The sequence below is a fragment of the Aythya fuligula genome, chromosome 13 (genome assembly GCF_009819795.1).
Source record: "Aythya fuligula isolate bAytFul2 chromosome 13, bAytFul2.pri, whole genome shotgun sequence".
In the NCBI taxonomy this organism is placed as follows: Eukaryota; Metazoa; Chordata; class Aves; order Anseriformes; family Anatidae; genus Aythya; species Aythya fuligula.
The window spans coordinates 8,053,635-8,072,290 of record NC_045571.1 but is presented as its reverse complement, the minus strand read 5'-3'; the positions used below and the strand labels follow the sequence as shown (position 1 = coordinate 8,072,290).

At 51.6% G+C, this 18,656-nt stretch overlaps 1 protein-coding gene across 1 annotated transcript; it reads right to left on the bottom strand.

The window, feature by feature from the left end:
• Positions 1-265: 265 nt before the first annotated feature.
• CD99L2 (CD99 molecule like 2) lies at positions 266-18,420 on the bottom strand. Its single transcript, XM_032196418.1, has 12 exons — positions 18,363-18,420; positions 10,472-10,528; positions 9,791-9,838; positions 8,893-8,988; positions 8,676-8,756; positions 7,820-7,903; positions 6,322-6,384; positions 5,354-5,380; positions 5,155-5,277; positions 3,781-3,801; positions 3,122-3,187; positions 266-2,686 (listed from the first exon to the last, which is right to left on the bottom strand). The coding sequence occupies exons 1-12, from the start codon at positions 18,418-18,420 to the stop codon at positions 2,622-2,624; spliced, it is 789 nt and encodes a 262-aa protein (XP_032052309.1). The 3' UTR covers positions 266-2,621.
• Between the last annotated feature and the right edge of the window lie 236 nt (positions 18,421-18,656).

Sequence of the window (18,656 nt, the reverse complement as noted above, 5' to 3'; positions counted from 1 at the left end):
CACTTGTTTTGAAGAGGAGACTGGGTTTAATTTCTTTACTGCAGTGTTTGTCAATGTTTTCCCATTTGAAATGCTGGAGAAAGAATTTTTGAATTCTGTTACTGTAAACTGGAAAAGTGCTCCCTTTCACTGTGCATTTGTGTGTTTTTTTTTCCATATACTACACGTAGAAATCATATTAACAAAGTTTTCACCAGTCATAAAAAGGCCTCATGAAAAGGAGAAAAGGAGCAACTTCAGTGCTATTTGCTTCTCAGTTCCAAAAGCTGGTATTTTTCTCAGTGAAAGTTAAAAAAACAAAAAACAAAAAACTGCAGTATTTGTGAATTACATGCCTGTTTCTTGTATGTCCTAGTATAACAATATCCCAATGGAGGGTGTTACAGCCTGTAAGCAATCCTGAACACCCACTGCACTGTCCACCAGAGAAACAGGGAGTGCACTTTAAGAGGAATGCGCTAAAACTGATGATCTGCATCTACAGCAAGCACTGTCATCAGCAAAAAGAAACGGAATTACGTTCGCTTGATCTAACCTAGGAAAATGACTCCTAGTGTTCGTCAATGCTACGTTGCAACGTTTTACCTATAAGAATTTTGTAAAAAAACATTTTTCATGCTACAGCTTTCAAATATGTTTGGCTAAGAAAGAAAAAAACGATGATGGTGTTTGCAAATGGAGATGCGTGGCTTCGCTAGAATCAGACCTCCTGCACGGGTTGGTTGGAATTCTGCAGACCATGCTCCCCCGTGGAAGTCTTACTCCGGGACTAAGCAAAACTACCGAGTGTATTCCATATCTATTTCTTCTGCTTACAGCCTCAGAACGAACAATAATATTTTTTCTAACCCCAACACATTCATAAAACAAAGTAGCAGTAGTTAGTCAACAGCTGTATTGTAGATAAAGTGTTCTAAATCTATGTCAGGCACCATATATCCTTAGAACTTATCTCCCTTATAAAATGCTGTAGTTGTTCTGTTGAGCTAGTGTAAGGCTTTAAAAATGCAAGTGTTAAGAAGAGCATAAAGAATTGTGCAGCTGTTGCAAAATACTTACAATGTTACTGGGCAATTTCCTTTCAAATTGAGCCGTTCCAGAGAAATGCTCCTGGGCTCCTTCACCTATTGGCAAGGCCTCGTGTAAGTCATGTCTAGCTGAAAGCTCTGAATTTGTACATCAAACTGGAAATGCTTTTTTTAGTTCACGTTCACACAATCTGGGATTTGCAAAACATTACAAAATGCACACATTTTAGGTTTATATATAAATAGTGAGTACTTTTTACACTAGGCAAAGTGAATTTTCCTTCACTTCAGAGCATGCTTTTTCAAGTATTCATTGCTTTGGGAAAAAATGCATCAGAAGGTAGCTGTATCCACATTTCAGCATCGGTAAGAAAGGGTTGGGGAGGAAGTATGAAAACTAGTTCTTGTGAGATAGTGCTTGGGTCCGGATAGCAGTACCAGTGTGGCACAGGGGTGCTCTCCTGGCAATAGAGCGGTGTTCTGCTGAGCACGGCTCACAGAGAGCTGCAGGACCCTCGTGGGACAGCAGCAGAGACCCCGTCCTCTCAGGACACCCAGCCTTTTTTAAAGGTTAGGTAGTGACCCAAAGCTTTGTCTCCTTTTTCTACATAACGTGCCAGGAAATGCTCTCAATAGTTGTGTAATGATCAGAGGAGAAGGTGAAGAACTCTATCTACGACTCCAGTGGCAGTGAGTTAGAGATCTCAGATGCACACGTTGTTTATTTGCTTTTGGGTTAAATCTGTGGTTTGCTCTATGGACGAGATCTCAATCTGTCCTTGAAAGCGTCTGAACACAGTTTTTGTTTTGTCTCAGTGATAATACAGGAATCTCATGTCACAGACAAACCCTGCCACTTGGTAACTCTCTTCCCATCTCTACCATAGCCCAGCATTCAAATGGCATTTGCTGCACGTGAGCACTGCACACACTGCTGTTACCTGTGTTTATGACTTGGCATGAAGATCAGGTCCTCTGATTTGGTCAGAAGCCCAGCGCTGCGTGGAGGTGGAGCATCCCCAACTCCTGGCTTGGGAGCAGGGACTCACCTGCCTCAGCCTGAGGCCCCACCTGAGGACATACCCAGAGGCACTTGGTTTTAGGTACAGGTACACTAAGGACCACAATCTACCCTCAGGAAACGCGTGGTTTTCATCCCTGCTGCCAGAAGTGACAGCCCATCACTGATGGCAGAAGTTGGCTGGAGGTGACTGACTAAGGGTTTTGAACGGTTTGCTTTGGGTTGCTATTCACAGGCACTTCACTGTCCTCACACCTGTAAGCAATTCTCCTTGAAAAAAACCTTGTGATAATTGACCACTGCTGAAGCACCTTCTGTTGGTTTGCATACAACTTGAGACCAAACCTACAGTATTACTTCAATGTAAACATAGCTTGTTACAAAAAAAACAAAACACAACAACAACACCTACTACCATCCTAACCCTAAAGCCTAGAGCAATAAGAAGCCAGTCCAAGCCTAAGTACACATTAAATAGCTTTGGATTCAAATTAAATAAAAAGCTAAATTACAAGCATGTAAGATCTCCGTGTTTGCTGCTGACTGATTCTTTTCTAGCCCCAGGCCACGCTTTAGATCTTTGCACTGTCTTGTTTTGGTGGTTCTGCTGACTGTGTTTCCAGTACTGAATATTTAACTGGAGAGGAAAAAAAAAAATCATTAATACAATAGCACACAATAGTAACAAAGTGCAAGCAACGGGTGCCAGATACTGGTTGGTTGTATCTGACTTTGGAAAAGCTTTTACAGCAGACTTGATTATCTGTCACCGAAAGAAGGATCATGCTTTTCTTGTGTAAGACACTTTTGATGGCTGAAAACATGAAAGCTAAATATTAACTGCCACCGTTTGCAGAATGAGATCCTTGGTCTCTTATCACGGCTTTCCTTTGTGTACAATGAAGAGGGAAAGACATTGTAGTGGATGTTTTACAAAAAGCTGCGGCATAACCTAAGTAGTGTCTTCAAAGAGACGCTAGCTCAGTGCAGGGTGAGCGCCTTTAAGGAAGTCCTTCACTAAAGCTGCTTTTGTGGCCAGATGCAGGAAGGTTAAGGAATGCAAAGTTCTCACCTTGGGGTTCCTCGCTTACGACAGCTTCCATGTTTTCCCCTTTCACATACTCTGCGTTAAGTCCCTCTGAGAAGTAACAATAAAGAGAGTGAGGTGGGAGGGTAGAAAGCAGAAATGATTTGCTTTGATGCTTTAAAATCTCTAGTAATGGGCCTATCTTCTGTAGAAGCTAAGATGCTTTTTTGCAAACTCCTCTGCATTAACAGCAATAGAGAAACATCACTAAACCATGACACGCAGCTGAGAAAGCGCTGTCGGACTTTCAAGTAACCACAGAGGCTCTCTCAGAAGGCAGAGCTTCCAGTCCCATCCCTTTTTTCTGAGTCTCTTGCTTCACCTTTACCATGCGAGGAGGCAGCGAGGCTAATTGCTGTGCTAGCACGGCTCAGCTTGCAGAGGTGCACAGACCTGGTACCTCTTCCAGGAGGGACTGCTATGCAGCAGGGGCTGCTTCTAAGCACAGATACGTGCTGTATTTCTCATTAAAAGCTGAATTATGCAGAGCTGTAAGAAGCAGCTTAAAGCAAGGCTGTGCTGCTGAAGCAACGTCCCAGCACGCGCCCCCGCCACTGAACCCCGGGGTCTGCAGAGGGTCCCTGAGGCTGCCACAGCGCCGCTTTCAAGCAGGGCAGCAGAAGTCAGAGAAAGACGAAGCCCACCTTTACCTTGTCCCTCTGCAGCTTTGAGGGGTAAGGGACAAAGCAGAACTGGTGTCGCAGGCGGTGCTCCCGCCCAGTTTGTAACTGTGCCTCCCACACCCCACGTTGCAGCCATCTCAACTTTTCCACACATCTAAACATGGCACAAAGCCCGGCAGGGCTCTGCTGTGCCCCTGCCCAGCTCCAGACAGACCTGGCCCCATCTCCTGGCAGGGGAAAACCAGAGCAGAGCTGCTCCTCGCCAGGGCCGAGCCTGCTGTCCCCGCTTCCAGCAAGCGGTCATCACGCACCACCTCCGCCTCCCCCAGGCCGTGTGTTTTGCTGGGATAACACCAAATGCAATTTATGTTTTTCAATAAAAAGCCACTTCTGCAGTGGCTGACGGCTCTCAGATTTCTGTCATGCATTGCAATGCATCTAAGGCCTGACATTAGCCCAGCATGCCATGTCTGATGGCTTAAATTAATCCTCCTTTATAATTAACTTTAATTTCCTGCCGCCTTTCTGGGGCTTTGTGTGTTTCAGCTTCCCCCTCATCAAAGCCTTTGCTCTCTTTTTTTTAGTTATTTATTCTTGCCAAAATATCATTTAAGTGGGGGGAATATACAAGCATGTTTCATTCCATCACATTCATTTGACTTTCCCTGCTGATCTAATTTACCAAAATGCTCCTGTTTGTTGCAGACACAACTGGGAAAATAGCACGATTCCAGCCAAAGCTTCCAGCCCCCAAACACCCTCCCCAGAGCACAGGAGGCTCTCGGGAGAATTCACTGGATTTATATAAAGAGCCTTTTCCAGCTGCTTGCAACTGCCTCATAAAGGCCGGGGGGCTGCCCCTCACCTGCCCTTAAACCTTCTGGGACGGGGACAGCCCCTCAAGGCACATGGCTCCCTTGTCCCCAGCCACCTGCCTGCAGGTGACATGCCCCCCAAGCAATGCCTACAGCACCTCAGGGAGCTTGGCAGCTTAATTTGTGTTTAATTGCAGTGATTGCAAGGCACCTGTGGAGGGGGTGGGATGGGATGGGATATATCACCCACAGCTGTGGCTGCAGGCACTGCTTCAGTGTTACCCTGCTTCCATTGCTGTTACCTGGTGTAGTGGTCACCTCTTTTTCTCCTCATATTTATTTTGGGGTCAGAATTAAGTGTGTGTATAGGGCTGTGCTGGCAGTGGGTGCCCATGCACAGCATCTGGTAAACTTGTGCTGTGCTGGGGCAGAGGCAGGGCTCTCCCCTGCTACCCCTTCCTGGGGGCAGGGTGGGGAATTAGTGGGGGCAGAGGGGTGCCCGTTCTGCTGGAGTGCCTGACCCCCACTTTGGGCACCTCTGCCCCCGACCTGATCCCACCTCCTCCCAGGGGCTGCTTACGCTGGATGCTGAAGCAGAACTTCTTCTGCTGGTAGGAGATGTAGCTGGAGACAGCCCCCACGAGTGCCATGGCCAGGGCGCTGGCGATGCCGGCGATGGTCCCCGTCTCCACCGTGCTGCTGCCTGTGGGGCACAGAAAGGCGCTGGGTGGTGGGGGGCACCCATGGCCCCGCTCCCCCCAAGACCCCACAGTCCCTACCTTCGTTGTTGGTGTTGCCCCCGGCACCTGCAAAAGAGGGGAGCCTGTCAGTGACCCCGGTCCAGCCATGTCCCACCTGCAGCCCTGCTCACCCCACACCCCTGGGTTGGCACACGGGGTCCTCCTTGTTCCTGTGCTGCCCTCATAGCAATGTGAGGGTAACTGAGGTGTCGGGCAGAGGTACACAGCATCCCTGTGCCACCAGAAGGAGATAACTGGCTGAGCTCGTCACACCAGGGCACCTTTATGTAGCTTGAAGTCTGTTTTAAAGTCTCCTTCCCTGGAGAAATGGCTTTGGGAGGAGAGGTGGTTCCTGCTGGAAGCTGTAGTTGTGAGCGAGCTGCTTAAATCCCGAGTAATGGAAGCAGGTCAGCGCTGTGTTAATGTCTCCAGCGTGGTTTGTCCTTGGCACGGTGATTCATTAAATGTTGATTGGGCTTGTGGTGTTCATTGTCTTTAACTCGGCTGCTTTTAGTGTTGAATGCTGTGGATCCTCGTGCAGGTGCAGCCAGTGCTGCTGCTCCCTTCTGGTGTCCAGCCGTGGGTGGTCGCACCTTGAGGGCCGGCGCCATGTTAGGGCACCGGGATCGGGGGACATTGAGTCCCACACAGCCTCAGGGGGCCAGGAACAGGCATGGCTGACTGGAAGGAGGAGGCTGAAGGCCTCTTCTGCTGTCCCCACCAGCCATAGTCCTGCTGCCAAGCAGTGGGAGGCGGCTTCGGTGTCTCCTGAAGGTGGCCACAGCACAGGCTGACGTGCCAGGCCCCAGGGCCACCTCAGCACGCAGGCTGCTGGTGTGAGGGGACATGGCTGAGCCCCCCGATCCCCTCAGGTCCATCGGGGGGTCCTGAGGTCCCTTCCCCACCACAGCAGAAGGGGCAGATGCCATCTGAGAGGCCCCATGGCTCAGCCATCGTCCCTGTGCCTCAGGCTAGGGGTGCAGACCCGCCCACAGGCCCGTGATTACCTTTCTTCTTGTCAGGGCTGTAGCCTCCGTCCACGATGCCAGCCAGGTCATCATCTGAAAAAGCTTTAAAAATAACAACAAAACCTGGTTGGAGCCTGAAAGGAAATCGTCCCCTGTAGCTGGGGGTCTGGCAGCTGCCTTCCCGGGGTGGGGGTAGGGGGAGAAAATAACCTAGAAAGCAGCAAATGTAATGGAAAGGGAAAACGGTGTGTGGCTTGATCGGGGTGAGAGAGGTCAGGAAAGCTGGGTGCCAGTTGTGCTGGTGCCTGTGTCTGTCTGTCCTGGTGTCTGTGGGTGCTCCTAGGAAGTAGAGAGAAGCTGGAAATGGGGCTCTGGGGGGACGCTGGTGCCCTATGAGCATGGTGTGGCAGGGCAGGCTTCCAGCGACCTGCAGGGAAGTGCTGCTTGCTCAGGAAGGCGAAGGCTGCGGTATTCATCTCAGTATTCCCTACAAACCGTCTGGCTGTCTGAGGACCTCGGCTGGGTTTTCTGTGCAGCCTGGGCTGAGCGCAGGGCTGACGGGTGCGGTGCCACCACTGGCTGCTGTTCTGTCCCCAAGCAAGGACAGAAAGAGGTTAATGAGCCGTTCTGCTTCCCTTGCAATTACAGAGCGTTAGCAAAACGTTCAACCCCAAATTATTTTCTTTTAAGCTCATAAAAGAGGTAATAATTGACTTTAAGTCTTGCTTGAAAGAAGAGAGAAACGTGGAACGGGAGTTAGCGGCGGAATTAGTAAAGCTATTGAACCTTTGACTTTCCAGCCTGGAAAGAGACTTCCTTGCTCACTAGCTTACCGCAAAAAATGGTTTATGGGTTTAGTAATGAGTGTAAAAATTAAAAAAAAAAAAAAAAAAAAAAAAAAAAAAAAGCTAGAACCCAGAGGTCAAAAGCAACGCAAGGTGCAGCAATGCTGGGGAAGTGTGCGGCGGCTGGCTCACAATGAGTGCCATGTTCCAGCCATTCAACACCTCAAACCTTCCTGCAGGAGTCTAATACTCCAACAAGCCCAGAATATCAAAGTGCAGACAAGTCACCTAGTTAATACAGCCTAATAAAATACCTGACTATTAATTACACGTGTGAGCAGGGTATACGGCCATCTCGACATCCATAAACCTGCCGTGCAAAGTCTGTTTTCTAGCTCCGGTGCTCGAGGGAACAATCCTCTCACACAAACGACTCATTCACTGGAGTATTTCAGAGATGGAAAAAAAAAAGTCTCCTGGCCCTTGGTGCGTGCTGTGCCAGGGCTGAGGCTGCTCTGGATTTACGTCTTGGCAATGACTGCGAACCCCAACAGCACTCGGTTAAATAGCTGTCAGGTATGGGGGCGAGGTGAATGAAGCAGAACCACCGTGGCCCAGACAAGGCATCGCCTTTCTTTCTGCTCTCCCCCTACTTCTTGCAGCAATCTGTTGTGTCTAACCCGGGGACATGCAGCTGATAGGATGGCGTGGTCATGAGCAGGATGGCAGGGAGAGGGGAAATCCACACATACCTTCACCAGGTCTCACATTTGGCTGCCCGCCGCCCTTCATATCGTTGCTGTCATCCAAGGCATCGGCCAAGTCGAAGTCGTTCCCTACAGAACACCACAGCAGTGTGGGAACCTCCTTAATGACAACTAGTCAAGGAAAGGCTCAGCTTTGCCAGGGACCAGCATCACTGGAAGCAGCAAAGCCCCTGACATCGCTGCTTCCTGGTGCGGCTTTGTGCCATTTGGGGAATGCTCTGAACCTGCCCCAGTGCTGCTGTTGTGGAACACAGAAATCACCTTGTGTTGCAGATTGAGCCCAGGAATCACACAAATTGCACCAGACACAAGTGGTCAGAGCAAAGGTGGCACGATAGGGACGCTGGCATGGGCACAGGTGTCCCACAGCACCCATGCCATCGTGAACTGCCTCTGACCTCCTGGCTTAGTGTGTTGTTTTTTTTCTCTCCATAAATGCACAGTTGGTATCCTCAGGAGCTTGACTCGAACAGAGCAGCTTTCTGTTGCCTTCGCTAAATGGCAGCTAAAAATGTGGAATGGAGCCAACCTGAGTTTCTCAACCCACTCGCTAGCTCGTAAATAAGTTTCTTCTCATCCAAAACCGATGTTGAGCCTTTTTGCCCAAAGCTCTGCCCAAACAGGCAGCACAGGAGCCTGTGAGCTGGGTGCACTGAGACCCAAGCACCAGCCCTGGAAGGGAAATGCAAGCCCCCGGGCAGAGGATGTGCGCGGTGATACTAAGGTGCCCCATCCATGAGGTGCTTTTGTGGGGTTTGATTACTCTGGGGCTTTTTCCTACCTCTCCTGTGAATGCACAAAGCAAAGGCTGGAAGCAGTGTGGCAGGGAGCTCGTGCTCACCTGGGTTATGCCTGGGAGGGGGCCGCGTCGTTTTCGGCCGCTTGGTTGTGGTGGTGCGGATGACGTCCCCAAAGCTGTTGTCTGAAAGCATATGGAGAAAAGACAAAACCCCGTTAACCCTCCCAAATGTGAATCTGATGAGCACCAAGGGCTCCAGGTCCCCCTGCCCCAGGGCATGCATCAGCAGGGCTTCCATTTTGGAAGGGCCATGGGGTACCTGGCTTCCCTGGCCGAGGGAAGGGCTTGGGGGTCGGCTTGGCTGGTCTGGTGGTGGTCTCCAGAGGGTCATCAAAGTAATCGGCCAGATCAAACTCTGTGGGAGAGAAGAGACAGACAAGTGGTGGTGCTGACGGCTCTGCTTGGGGCCTCAGGGGTACATCTGACCAGATCCGGGCCAGAAGAGTCACCAGGAGCAAAATTTCCACATTGGAGTGAATCTAAGCAGTGTCTTTGAACAGCGAATGTGCTGGGGATCTGGTCAGCCAGGGCACCTGACCAGCACGGTGGGAGAGATGTTTTTCCCTGGGTGGGAAAATGTCACCAGACTGGCACCGTTCAGTGGGAGCCGGGGATGTCCTGGGGGAAAAACAGGAGCAGAGACATCCTCTGGGCTCCTCCGGGGAGGAAAGCCAGCAGGTGCCGCACGGGCAGAACTGAAAGCCCTCGCACAGCTGAGCTCTGGTCTGTGTCTCCCCAATCAAGATACTGCAAAGTGTGCAAAACTCAGCCTTGGCCATAAATGCTCTCACACCGCCTGCCTTCAGAACGGACAGAAATATCAATATTGCATTTACTTAGGTGCACAGATGCTGGTGGGGAGGGGAGGCAGAGGAGGCGAGCAGTCGAGGCTCACACAGACATACAGTCGATGGAGAAGATGCTTTGGTGCAGGTGGAAAAGCTCAAGCAATGCAAGCAGACACTGCAGCACAGCTTTTGGCAAACCTAGGGGAGGTGGTTTATGGAAAACCATGGGTAAAGTTACGTCTGGGGCACCTGCATGGGCAAGCGAAGGTTTCTGCACTGGAGTCTGCCAACACAGCAGGCAGTCCCCAGGGTGGCTGGCATGGTGCAGCCCCAGGGTTTTGCTTAAATGATACGTGTGTAAGGTCTCACCTCTCCCTCCTGTCCCACCGGACGGCTTCTTGGCTCCCTTAGGAGTGGCTGTGGCAAAACAGGGGAGAAATGTTAGTCATGGGCAGCACTGGAAGCATCACCTCTGGTCTGATGAGTGGCCAGGACTTGCTGGCATGCCCTCAGCTTTACAGCCGACCCTTGCTTCCAGCACTGCCTGATGTGTCAGAGGCTTTCTATCAGCTGGAGGAATTCAGGAGACACCCTGATGCTCAGTGCCCAGCTCTCCTGGCCACTCCCATGCCAAAACAAGCTGCTGTCAGCTTTACAGGTTGGATTTCTTTTTTTTTTTTATCATTTTTATTTTACCTGTAAACCACTATCCATTAACATCAGTGGTACCAAGCGTATGAATAAACTATGAGCAAGAGTTGTGGTTGCTCCATTCCTATTAATTTCCATCTGAATACCACTGGGCTTCTGCTGGGCTTCAATTCCAGCGTGCTGTAATGATCTGGCGGGGTCTGGCTGCTGCGATGCAGAGGTTTCAGACCCTCTTACAGCCCTCACTCCGATGCCTGTTGGTGCTTCTGGTGCGATCGCAGGAGCTGGCATCGCTTGCAGGGAGCTCCCCGGTACCACCAAGCATGGAACAGGAGTGGGGTGCAGGAACGTCATTTGATCGATGACATTATAATAAATGTAAAAATAAATTTGACTTACGCGGTACAGGGCCGAGGGCATCTTCTAGGTTGAAGCCCCCAGTGTCGTCCCCATAACCTGCAGACAAAGAATCAGCACAGGTTTGACTTGCTCCACACGGCGTCAGTCACCTTTAAACACGGCCTGGCTAGATGCGCTTGCTCAAATTGCTTTAGTTTATAGAGGGCTTTCTGCTTTTTTATTCTAAACCTGACCCATTGTCAGTGGTGAGGAAGACATCAGCCCTCCCTGCATCCCGTGACTGTTAAATTGCAGAGCAGTCATCTCTGCCTTTTCCATTTGTTTGCCTTAATGGATGCGGTATAAAAACACATGCTACGCTTGGATCTGTCAAGCAGAGCCTACCAATTCATCTCGGTGGCTGCCACTCCCCCGTGGCTGGGCTCCCGATTACAGGTTTGCTCAACACCAAGAAAACACCGGAGCGCCACCGACACGCTGGGTGGAAAGCCAGGAGAGCGAACGCACCGCACCTCTTCTTGGGAAGTGCCTTCTGATATTACGGATGGGAACGCTGCTGCTGACTGCAACCCCAGCAGAATATGTCAGGTAGCACCTGCATCCTCCTGCCACGGCCATGTGCACCAGGAGCAGGGTGAGGAACTCGGCCACGTAGTGTTTGAGGTGCCCGCACCAGCTCAGCACCACGCCACGTCCCAGGGATAACCAGGCTGCGCCGCGGGCCCGTGCACCGGGCCGGCTAATCCTGCCGCTCTCCGTCTTTTCCTGCATCACGTTAATTACTGTTGACTTACCCTAGTTCTGACTGTATTTGTCTTGATAAATTCATGCTTTTACATCTCGGAGCATGCTGAGTAATTAATATCCTTTGGGTTTGCTAAGCACTGCCGCACTGCGAGAGAACATTAAAATGGCTTTCCTCTTATTCCTACTGCTAAATGGATTTAGCTGGTGCCACCTGAGCTCCAGCGTGCTTCATGAATAAATTTAAAGCTTTACTGACAAGGACAATAACACCGAAAATGCACCAGTCCAGCGGAAAGCAGGGATCAGCATTTCAGAGGAGAACTTGTACAGGGAGCGGCACCGAGCGCTGCAGCGCCTTCAGCTCTGCTCTCGGCCACTCGTGCACCACATCTTGATATGGCTGTCTGTACACGGAGCCCCAGCGCCCGGTGTTACTACTGGTAGTAACGCTGGTAACAGTCTGTTTGGGTTGGGGAATGCCCCAGGTGTTGGTACAGGTGGATGATAGATGGCCAGCTAGTTGGAGCCGCCAGCACCCTTAGCTCAGGCAGGGAGCGTTACGGGGACACACTGCGCTCCATGGGGTGGGTAAGCACCGCTCCTGGTGACAGCAGGCTGTGTGCTCGCCAGCAGGTAGGGGCTGAGCTCTGCCCCGTGTTTCGTCGCTGTTCCACGCCAACGAAGCACGCTTTGCACCCAGATGGACAGGAGGTGATGCAGCGTCTCTCAGGTCCCAGTGCTGCTTTTAAATACCCCTTTTAGATCCCTTTGGGAGATAAAGGAGCACTGGGTACAACGCAGCTCCTGCCCCATGTACGGGCTCCGTGCTGCCCTCACCCTGTGGTTGCTGTCAGCTGGCACTGGAGCATCCTCAGGGCTGCAGGTTTATGGGGAAAGAACTGATGAATGAGATGTTTTCCCTAGTATTCTTCACTGTGGCAACCTAAAGGAACAAACCCAGGCACCTCGCAGTGTGTAACACATTCCCAAATGCCCAAGCCGGGGCAGGAAGGACAGGGGTGAGGCGCTGCAGCTGCCCCTTGCCTTGTCGGGGTGTTGTGACTCCGAGCCAGCTGCTCTCTGAAGGTAGAAGGGGTTTGTGCCTTGATGCGTTCCCTCCTCATTATTTCCTGTAGCAGGCAGCTCACACGCGTGATTGTACTCGTCAGCTTTTTGGTTCTACATTAATATATATATATTTTCTAATTAAGCCTCGCTGTCTGACAAAGCTGGAGTTACAGCACTGTAACTCTCACCAGTGCGCTCCCAGCAGCGCGCCCGTTCCCATTCTTAGCACCAGCCCACGTACCTCGCTGTGCAGTACGGGTGTGTTCAGCTTCCTGAGGAATTTGGAGCCCGTAATGGGGTGAGATCGGCAGTCTGGGTGAGCACAGAGAAGCCCAGAGCAGGTATGGGGCTGGAGGGGAGAATCCCAAGGCGCTCTCCTGTGCCTCGGTGAGAGGAAGCAGCTCCTGCCCCCCTGGTGGGCACGAGGCGATGCTGCTGTCCCCGTTCTCCACTCCCAGCAAAACATTTTGATTTCCAGAAGTACTAATCAAAATCGCTCTTGATTATGGCAAAAACAACCTCTGCTGTAATTTTTTTTTTATGCAATTAACAAGGGTATATGGTAATTCCAAGCAATCTTGCTCTTGAGATTAAAGGAAAGCCTGCCAGGAAGCACGCGAATAAAGCTTTAAGATGAGAATTTGCATAATGAAGACTTGCTCTGTGCGCAGGGACTGATGCCTGAGACCTGCTAACAGCAAGGCCAGCAGGAGCTGCGTGACCTGCCCGGCTGTGCCCCAGGCACCCAGCAAGAGCTGCCGCCACCCGAGGTCCCCACGCATCCTGTCCTTACCTGGGCGGACAGACAGACCTCCTTTCCCCACCCAGGTGGACAGACAGACCTCCAGCTGCCCGCAGAGCCACAAGAGCCCCAGCTTTGGACACATCCACAAGAAGATGAGCTCTCCCAGCAGGATGCTCTTCAGGCTCCTTCTCCTTCCCTGCCAGCTCTGGTTTCTGTGCCTTGACCTTCTAAAGCTGGGAGGGGGCTGCAGACCCCAAACATCCCCGCTCTGAATCCTGGCAAGGGGACAGCGAGCACCCAGGGCAGCTCCCAGGACCTGCTCCACATCACAAAACTTGCAGGGTTCCCAAGGCTCCCTGGCATCTCCACACCACGGGCAGGTGACAAGGGTCCCACACAGCTTTGCTCAGACGATCGATCCTTGTGTTCGTGCCCAAGAAGAGGTCCTGGTGTGTGCCATGTTCCACCCGTTCCAAAAATGCTCTGGTTATTCCCAGGGGACTGCATCAGGAGAGGACACCTGCATGTTCCTGAGCACGAGCATCTCCCTGTGAGGAGCAGGAGCCGGGCAGGGCACGCACAGTCCCAGCCCTACTGGCCACCAGGCAGCAGGAATTGCCCATCCACTGCCACCCTGCAGCACACAGGACCCACAGACCCAGCTCTCACAGCTTGCCATCTTCGGTGAAGGGCAGAAAACGTGGACGGCTCCATTCTGGCTCCTTTCCCTTACCTTCCATTACTGCAGGCATTTTCCTGCTTTTCTGCATGCTGTCCAAGCAGCGCTGTTACACAGAGCCATTACGGGCTGCGTTCAGATCTATCGTTTGATTTCTGCTTACACGTTAAGTAATGACTCGGAATTCGCCTAGGGCCAAAGATGCCTGTTTATAAACCAGCCGACAAATTACGGCACGAAAGCATTTTGTTCACAATCCTGCGCAGAACAGCTAATGACAAAGCCAGGGACGCAGGAGCCCAGAGAAAACCGAGGCAGGAGATTAAGTGCTTATCACCTGATTCCCCACGGAGAGACATCGCTCTCATCAGATAACGATCAAGAGAAGATGTTGTCGTTAAAAGTAGGTAAATAGGGAATTACACGGTAAAAACGCTGGTTCATCGCTAGGGATGCGCTGCTGGTTCAGTCTCCCACTGCTGGGGAAGTTCGCCAGGGAACCAGCGTGGTTTGATACTCACCTGGCATGAAATAGTTTAGGTGTATAAAACCAGGAGCTCCCGGAGCTCAGAGAAGTCCACCAGCAAGGCTCAGCCCTACTGACCCAATCTGTGGTTACCCAACAGGGCAACGTGATCGCTGTTTCTCAGGTAAGTCCTGCTTCCTTCCCCCACACCCTTTTAGGAAGCCTCAGACCTCGATGAGAAGAGCACAACTCGTGGCTGTACTGCAGTACCCCACTCATTAAGGAGAGCTGCTGATCGCTGCCGCTGTGCGTTAGGTCATCGTATGAATGAGAAGCAGAAGTATGAATGGAAGTAAGAGTATGGCAGCTCCAGAATACCAAGGTAACACAAAAATGCTCGCAGAAGAAACCAAGTAGTCAAAGAAGAGCAAAACTAGGCAGGCACGGCTCCTGGCTACAGGCTGGGTGGCTTCCACCACCACCACCACCGGCAGCACGGCCGTTTCTTATCCAAGCCCAGAGTGCATGCCACCAGTTGCTTAAAACCTCTCCTTCTTCCCTTTTTCACCCAGGGGCCTTTCCCTCTGGCTTGCTGGCACAGGACTGCAGGGCAGAGGTGCAGGAGGGCTTTCTGCTGCTGCCACAGCTCAGCCCCTTCTGCTGGCCGGCCCCGTTCCCCTCCCTCAGGGGCAGAGCTAGGGCTGTGCCATCGGGGTCTCATCGCACGTAAAGCTCCCCCTCCTGCCTCCGACCACCCTGGGTCTGTGCCGCAGCCACGTATGTCCTCCTGAAGCTGGATGTCAGGCAGCCTCCCAGCCTTTGGCAAGTCCTTTCTGTTCAGATTCCTCTGTGCAGAAGCACAGGGAGCGTTTCAAAGAGCAAGCAAAGCGCTGAGCAATTCCCATCTCCCAGCCCTGTGCTGCGCCCGCCTGGCCCCACGGCCGCTCCTCGGGCCATGGCTCTGCTGCCTTCTGAGAAGCGCTCTTGGCTTGGCAAATGCCTTCTCGTGCTCGCCTCCCAGATCGCAGCTAGCAAACCCAGCATCTGGATCCCCAGCTTTGAAGTCTCCTTTTCAAGAGCAGTCCTTTCATGTTTTGCCTTTTGATACACGGCATTCATCTTCCCCAATCCCGCTCTCTCCAAATTCTTCCCCCAGTTGTGAATTACAGCAGGCGGATTACAAAGGATTTATTGCAAAGGTTTTCTCTTTGCCATCGGTGTGATGTAGTTTATTAAACATATGTTTTGCTATTAGAGCAGCGGCAGAAGCGGTGTCTAATAAAAACCCCCCTCTTCCTTTAGTTAACTATAAAGGCAGTGCCTCAAACCTCCAGGAGATAGTTTTGTAAGGAGAAACAAATTTGATTTTAAACTGAGCAGTCCTAAAAGTTTATTCTAGTCAACACTGGAGATCAATAGACTGTTCTGGTTTATGCGCTGTAAGGGCTGAAACGGTTGCAACAGATGTAAGGGAAAAATTACATTTTTGTACAGTATAAAAAAAAAATCAACCAAGTAAAATAGCCATTTCCAAGCACAGGTATCACCAAGCTCGAGGAAGAGGTTCTGAAATACAGGCAGAAATATGGAAATTAATTATTTCTAAAGCTCCAGACAAAAATATCCGGGCATAACACGTTTAATTAATTCATATTTGTTCAAAGATCAGAGATAATTTGTAAGAAAACCAATTTAGCTTCTCCCACTTTGTCAGAAACGCTATCAAAGTAAAAATTATTCTTTAAATGTATTCCTTTGACTCGCTACCGATACCTAGTAATTATAAATTTTATTGCATAATAGTGGATAATAACTAAGGTTTTTAGTAAACGTAGATGCCTCGCACGAGGCTGCTACCTAGCTCAGCACTGTCGGCAGTGCCAAACTGCGCCTTCGCTCCTCTGCCATGCAATTCCTCCTCACTGCCAGGAGTGTGGTGAGCAGTCCCTGCGGTGCTGGCAGGTCACTGGGTGCTGGCAGAGCTGTCACCACTGCTGCTGTGGCAGAGGCAAGCCCGGAGAGCTGGGCAAACACCTGGCAAGGAGCTGGCTCCGGCTGCGCTCGCCACTGGACGCTGCAGTGCGCAAGGGGCATGCAAGGGAGCTGCCCGCAGTGACCACAGCCATCTGTGCAACAGTTAGTGCTAATTACACCGTCGAATATCTCTTTCTTGTTTAAGTAATTATTGTAATTGCTGGCGGGACATTGCTGTCACACTTGAGCGGGGAGGTATCTGTCAGAGGCTGGCTGTAGGACACGGGATGGCAGCACCAGTTGCCCGTCACTGCTGATGCTGCAGCTCCAGAGGAAGCCCCAAACTCTGCTGTCTGTAATCACTTTGTAATTGCTCTTCAAGTTTTTCTTGCATAATATAAAGCATAAAACTTGGACAGGCCCCTTCTGAGAGGCCCATGAGAGGTAACCTTGCGCTCCCTGCAGGAGCAATGACCTCAAGTGTCACGTTTACCATTTCCATGACAACATCAGCGCCTTTCTGTCCTGGCTTATGATGAGGAGAGACTAAAAAATGCCACAACAGCATGGAAAGTTCCTTGCTTGACTGTTTTCTTTATCATTTTGGACAAGCACTGGGTTAACCTAGCACGACTCAAACATAACTACTTCTTCCTGGAAAAGCCAGATCTGCAGATTTAAAAAATCATGCAAGGTGCTAGAAGAGCTCCACGGTAACGCTCTGAAGCAAAAAGGCTTCACAAAGCAAAACCTACGGTATTTTATTCAGTTCAAAAGTCAGTTTTCTCTTCCTTTCCTGAACAGCTGCAGCTGAAATCTGTGTTATTCTTGTGTTGGTGGCTGATATGGACCTCAGCTGCACAAATCACACTCAATACTGGTTTCGCTGCATAGTTTGCTCTCTGATGTGGAGAGCACCAAAGAAACTTGATTTCTATTACTGCTGCACAGCGGAGCGGGGGCTGAAAGCCCCACGGGACAGCTCCGCCTTGGAAACCCACTTCTTATTGCTACCTTGTGCTCTCCTGTGGCCACTTCAGTGCTCAGCTGGCAAAGGGCTCCTGGCACCTCTGCAAGAGCCACGTGGCAAGGCTGAAGCCGCCTGGCAGGACCTGATGCCTGCTCTGTGCAGAAAAGCCTGCAAATGCCAAGCCCCCTCCTCACCCTTGTCTAGTCACTCCCATGGAGGGGCAACTCAGCACAGCTCAGACAGGGCCAAACTGAGTGTTGTTCAGCTACCTGCGAAGCCTGACAGCAGCAGAGATGATTTGCAAACCTTTAGAGTGAAATTCATTTTGATGCAAGCACAGCCAAGGATGTTTAAGAGCTGGACCCTGCAGCCCAGCGCTTAAGACCGAAGCAGAGCAGCGTTCTTCTGTGCAAGCGGCGCAGAATGCAAACAGCTTTGCTGCTGACTAATCACAAATTTGCCATTTTCATCTAAAACCGGGACTTCACGCCCAGCCTCTTGGCTCAGCCTGCCAAAACTGACACCCGCATTTGGAAATGCGGGCAGGAGCAGGAGCAGCCTGGGACCGCGCCGCAGGTGCCCGGCAGGTAGGGCCCAGGGGGAGATCACCCCGGGGCTGACTCACGGCCAGCCTCGGCGCTGCCACCTTGATCTTCATCGCAGCGCTGCCCTCCTGCAACACTGCTGCGTCTGAGAGCTGCTTCCTCGCCAAAAAGGGGTTTTTAGAGAACTTTCCTAGGGCCTTTTGCAGAATGGGTGTCTATTTTTTCTGCGTGACCTTAAAAAAGGACTTTCTTTTCTATTAAGAAATGAGGAACGGATCGCTTTTGAAGAGCGCTTTAAAATAAAGGAAACGAAGAGGTAGGGTAGGCTTTGATTTCATGATTTCACCACCATCCAAATAATAATAATAATAATATAAAAAAAGAGCTCCCTGCTTGCTATCTGCAAAGCCCGCTGCCCCGCTGGGACCGATGCCTGGGCTGGCCCCTGCCCGTCTGCAGAAGCAGCGAGGACGCAAGCTGCAAATCTGGGTCACGGGGGGGGGGGGACACACCACACGACCCTGCTGCCCCTCGGCTGCAGCACCCCGACCCCAATCCCTTCCCCAATCCCAATTCTAATCCCAACCCCATCCCCTTCCCGAGCCCCGAGCCCCCAGCCCCCTTGCCACCGCGGAGCCCACGCCCCCGGCCGGTTGCCCCTTCCCTGAGGCACCGCGGACGATGAGGGGGTATCGGCAGAGCCCCCCAGCCCCCTGCCAGCCGCCCCTTCCCCTACCTGCGGCCAGCAGCGCGGCCAGGGCGAGGAGGCGCAGCGGGCGGCGGGCGGCGGCCATGTCGCGGCGGGGCTGCGCCTCTGCCGCCCAGCCTCCGGGGCGGGGCCGCGCAGAGCCCGCCTCGGCCTGCGCCTGGGCGCTGAGGGGGCCTCGGGGCCTTGCTGTGTGTCCCCAACCCTCCCCCCGAGGTGTTTCAGCCGAATTATCCAGTCTAGCTATCGCCTACCACCAGTGTCACCCGCTAAACCGTGTCCCTAAACACCACGTCTGACCCCTCCTTGAACACCCCCGGGGAT

Bases quoted from the DNA above. Each gene is read 5' to 3' on its own strand.
- CD99L2 (XM_032196418.1), bottom strand. From the start codon at position 18,420: ATGGCCGCCGCCCGCCGCCCGCTGCGCCTCCTCGCCCTGGCCGCGCTG. The intron at 10,529-18,362 runs GTAGGGGAAGGG...CTTTGTCTGCAG, and splicing joins GGCCGCGCTGCTGGCCGCAG to GTTATGGGGACGACACTGGG. The intron at 5,381-6,321 runs GTAATCACGGGC...CCTCTTTTGCAG, and splicing joins CAGCCCTGACAAGAAGAAAG to GTGCCGGGGGCAACACCAAC.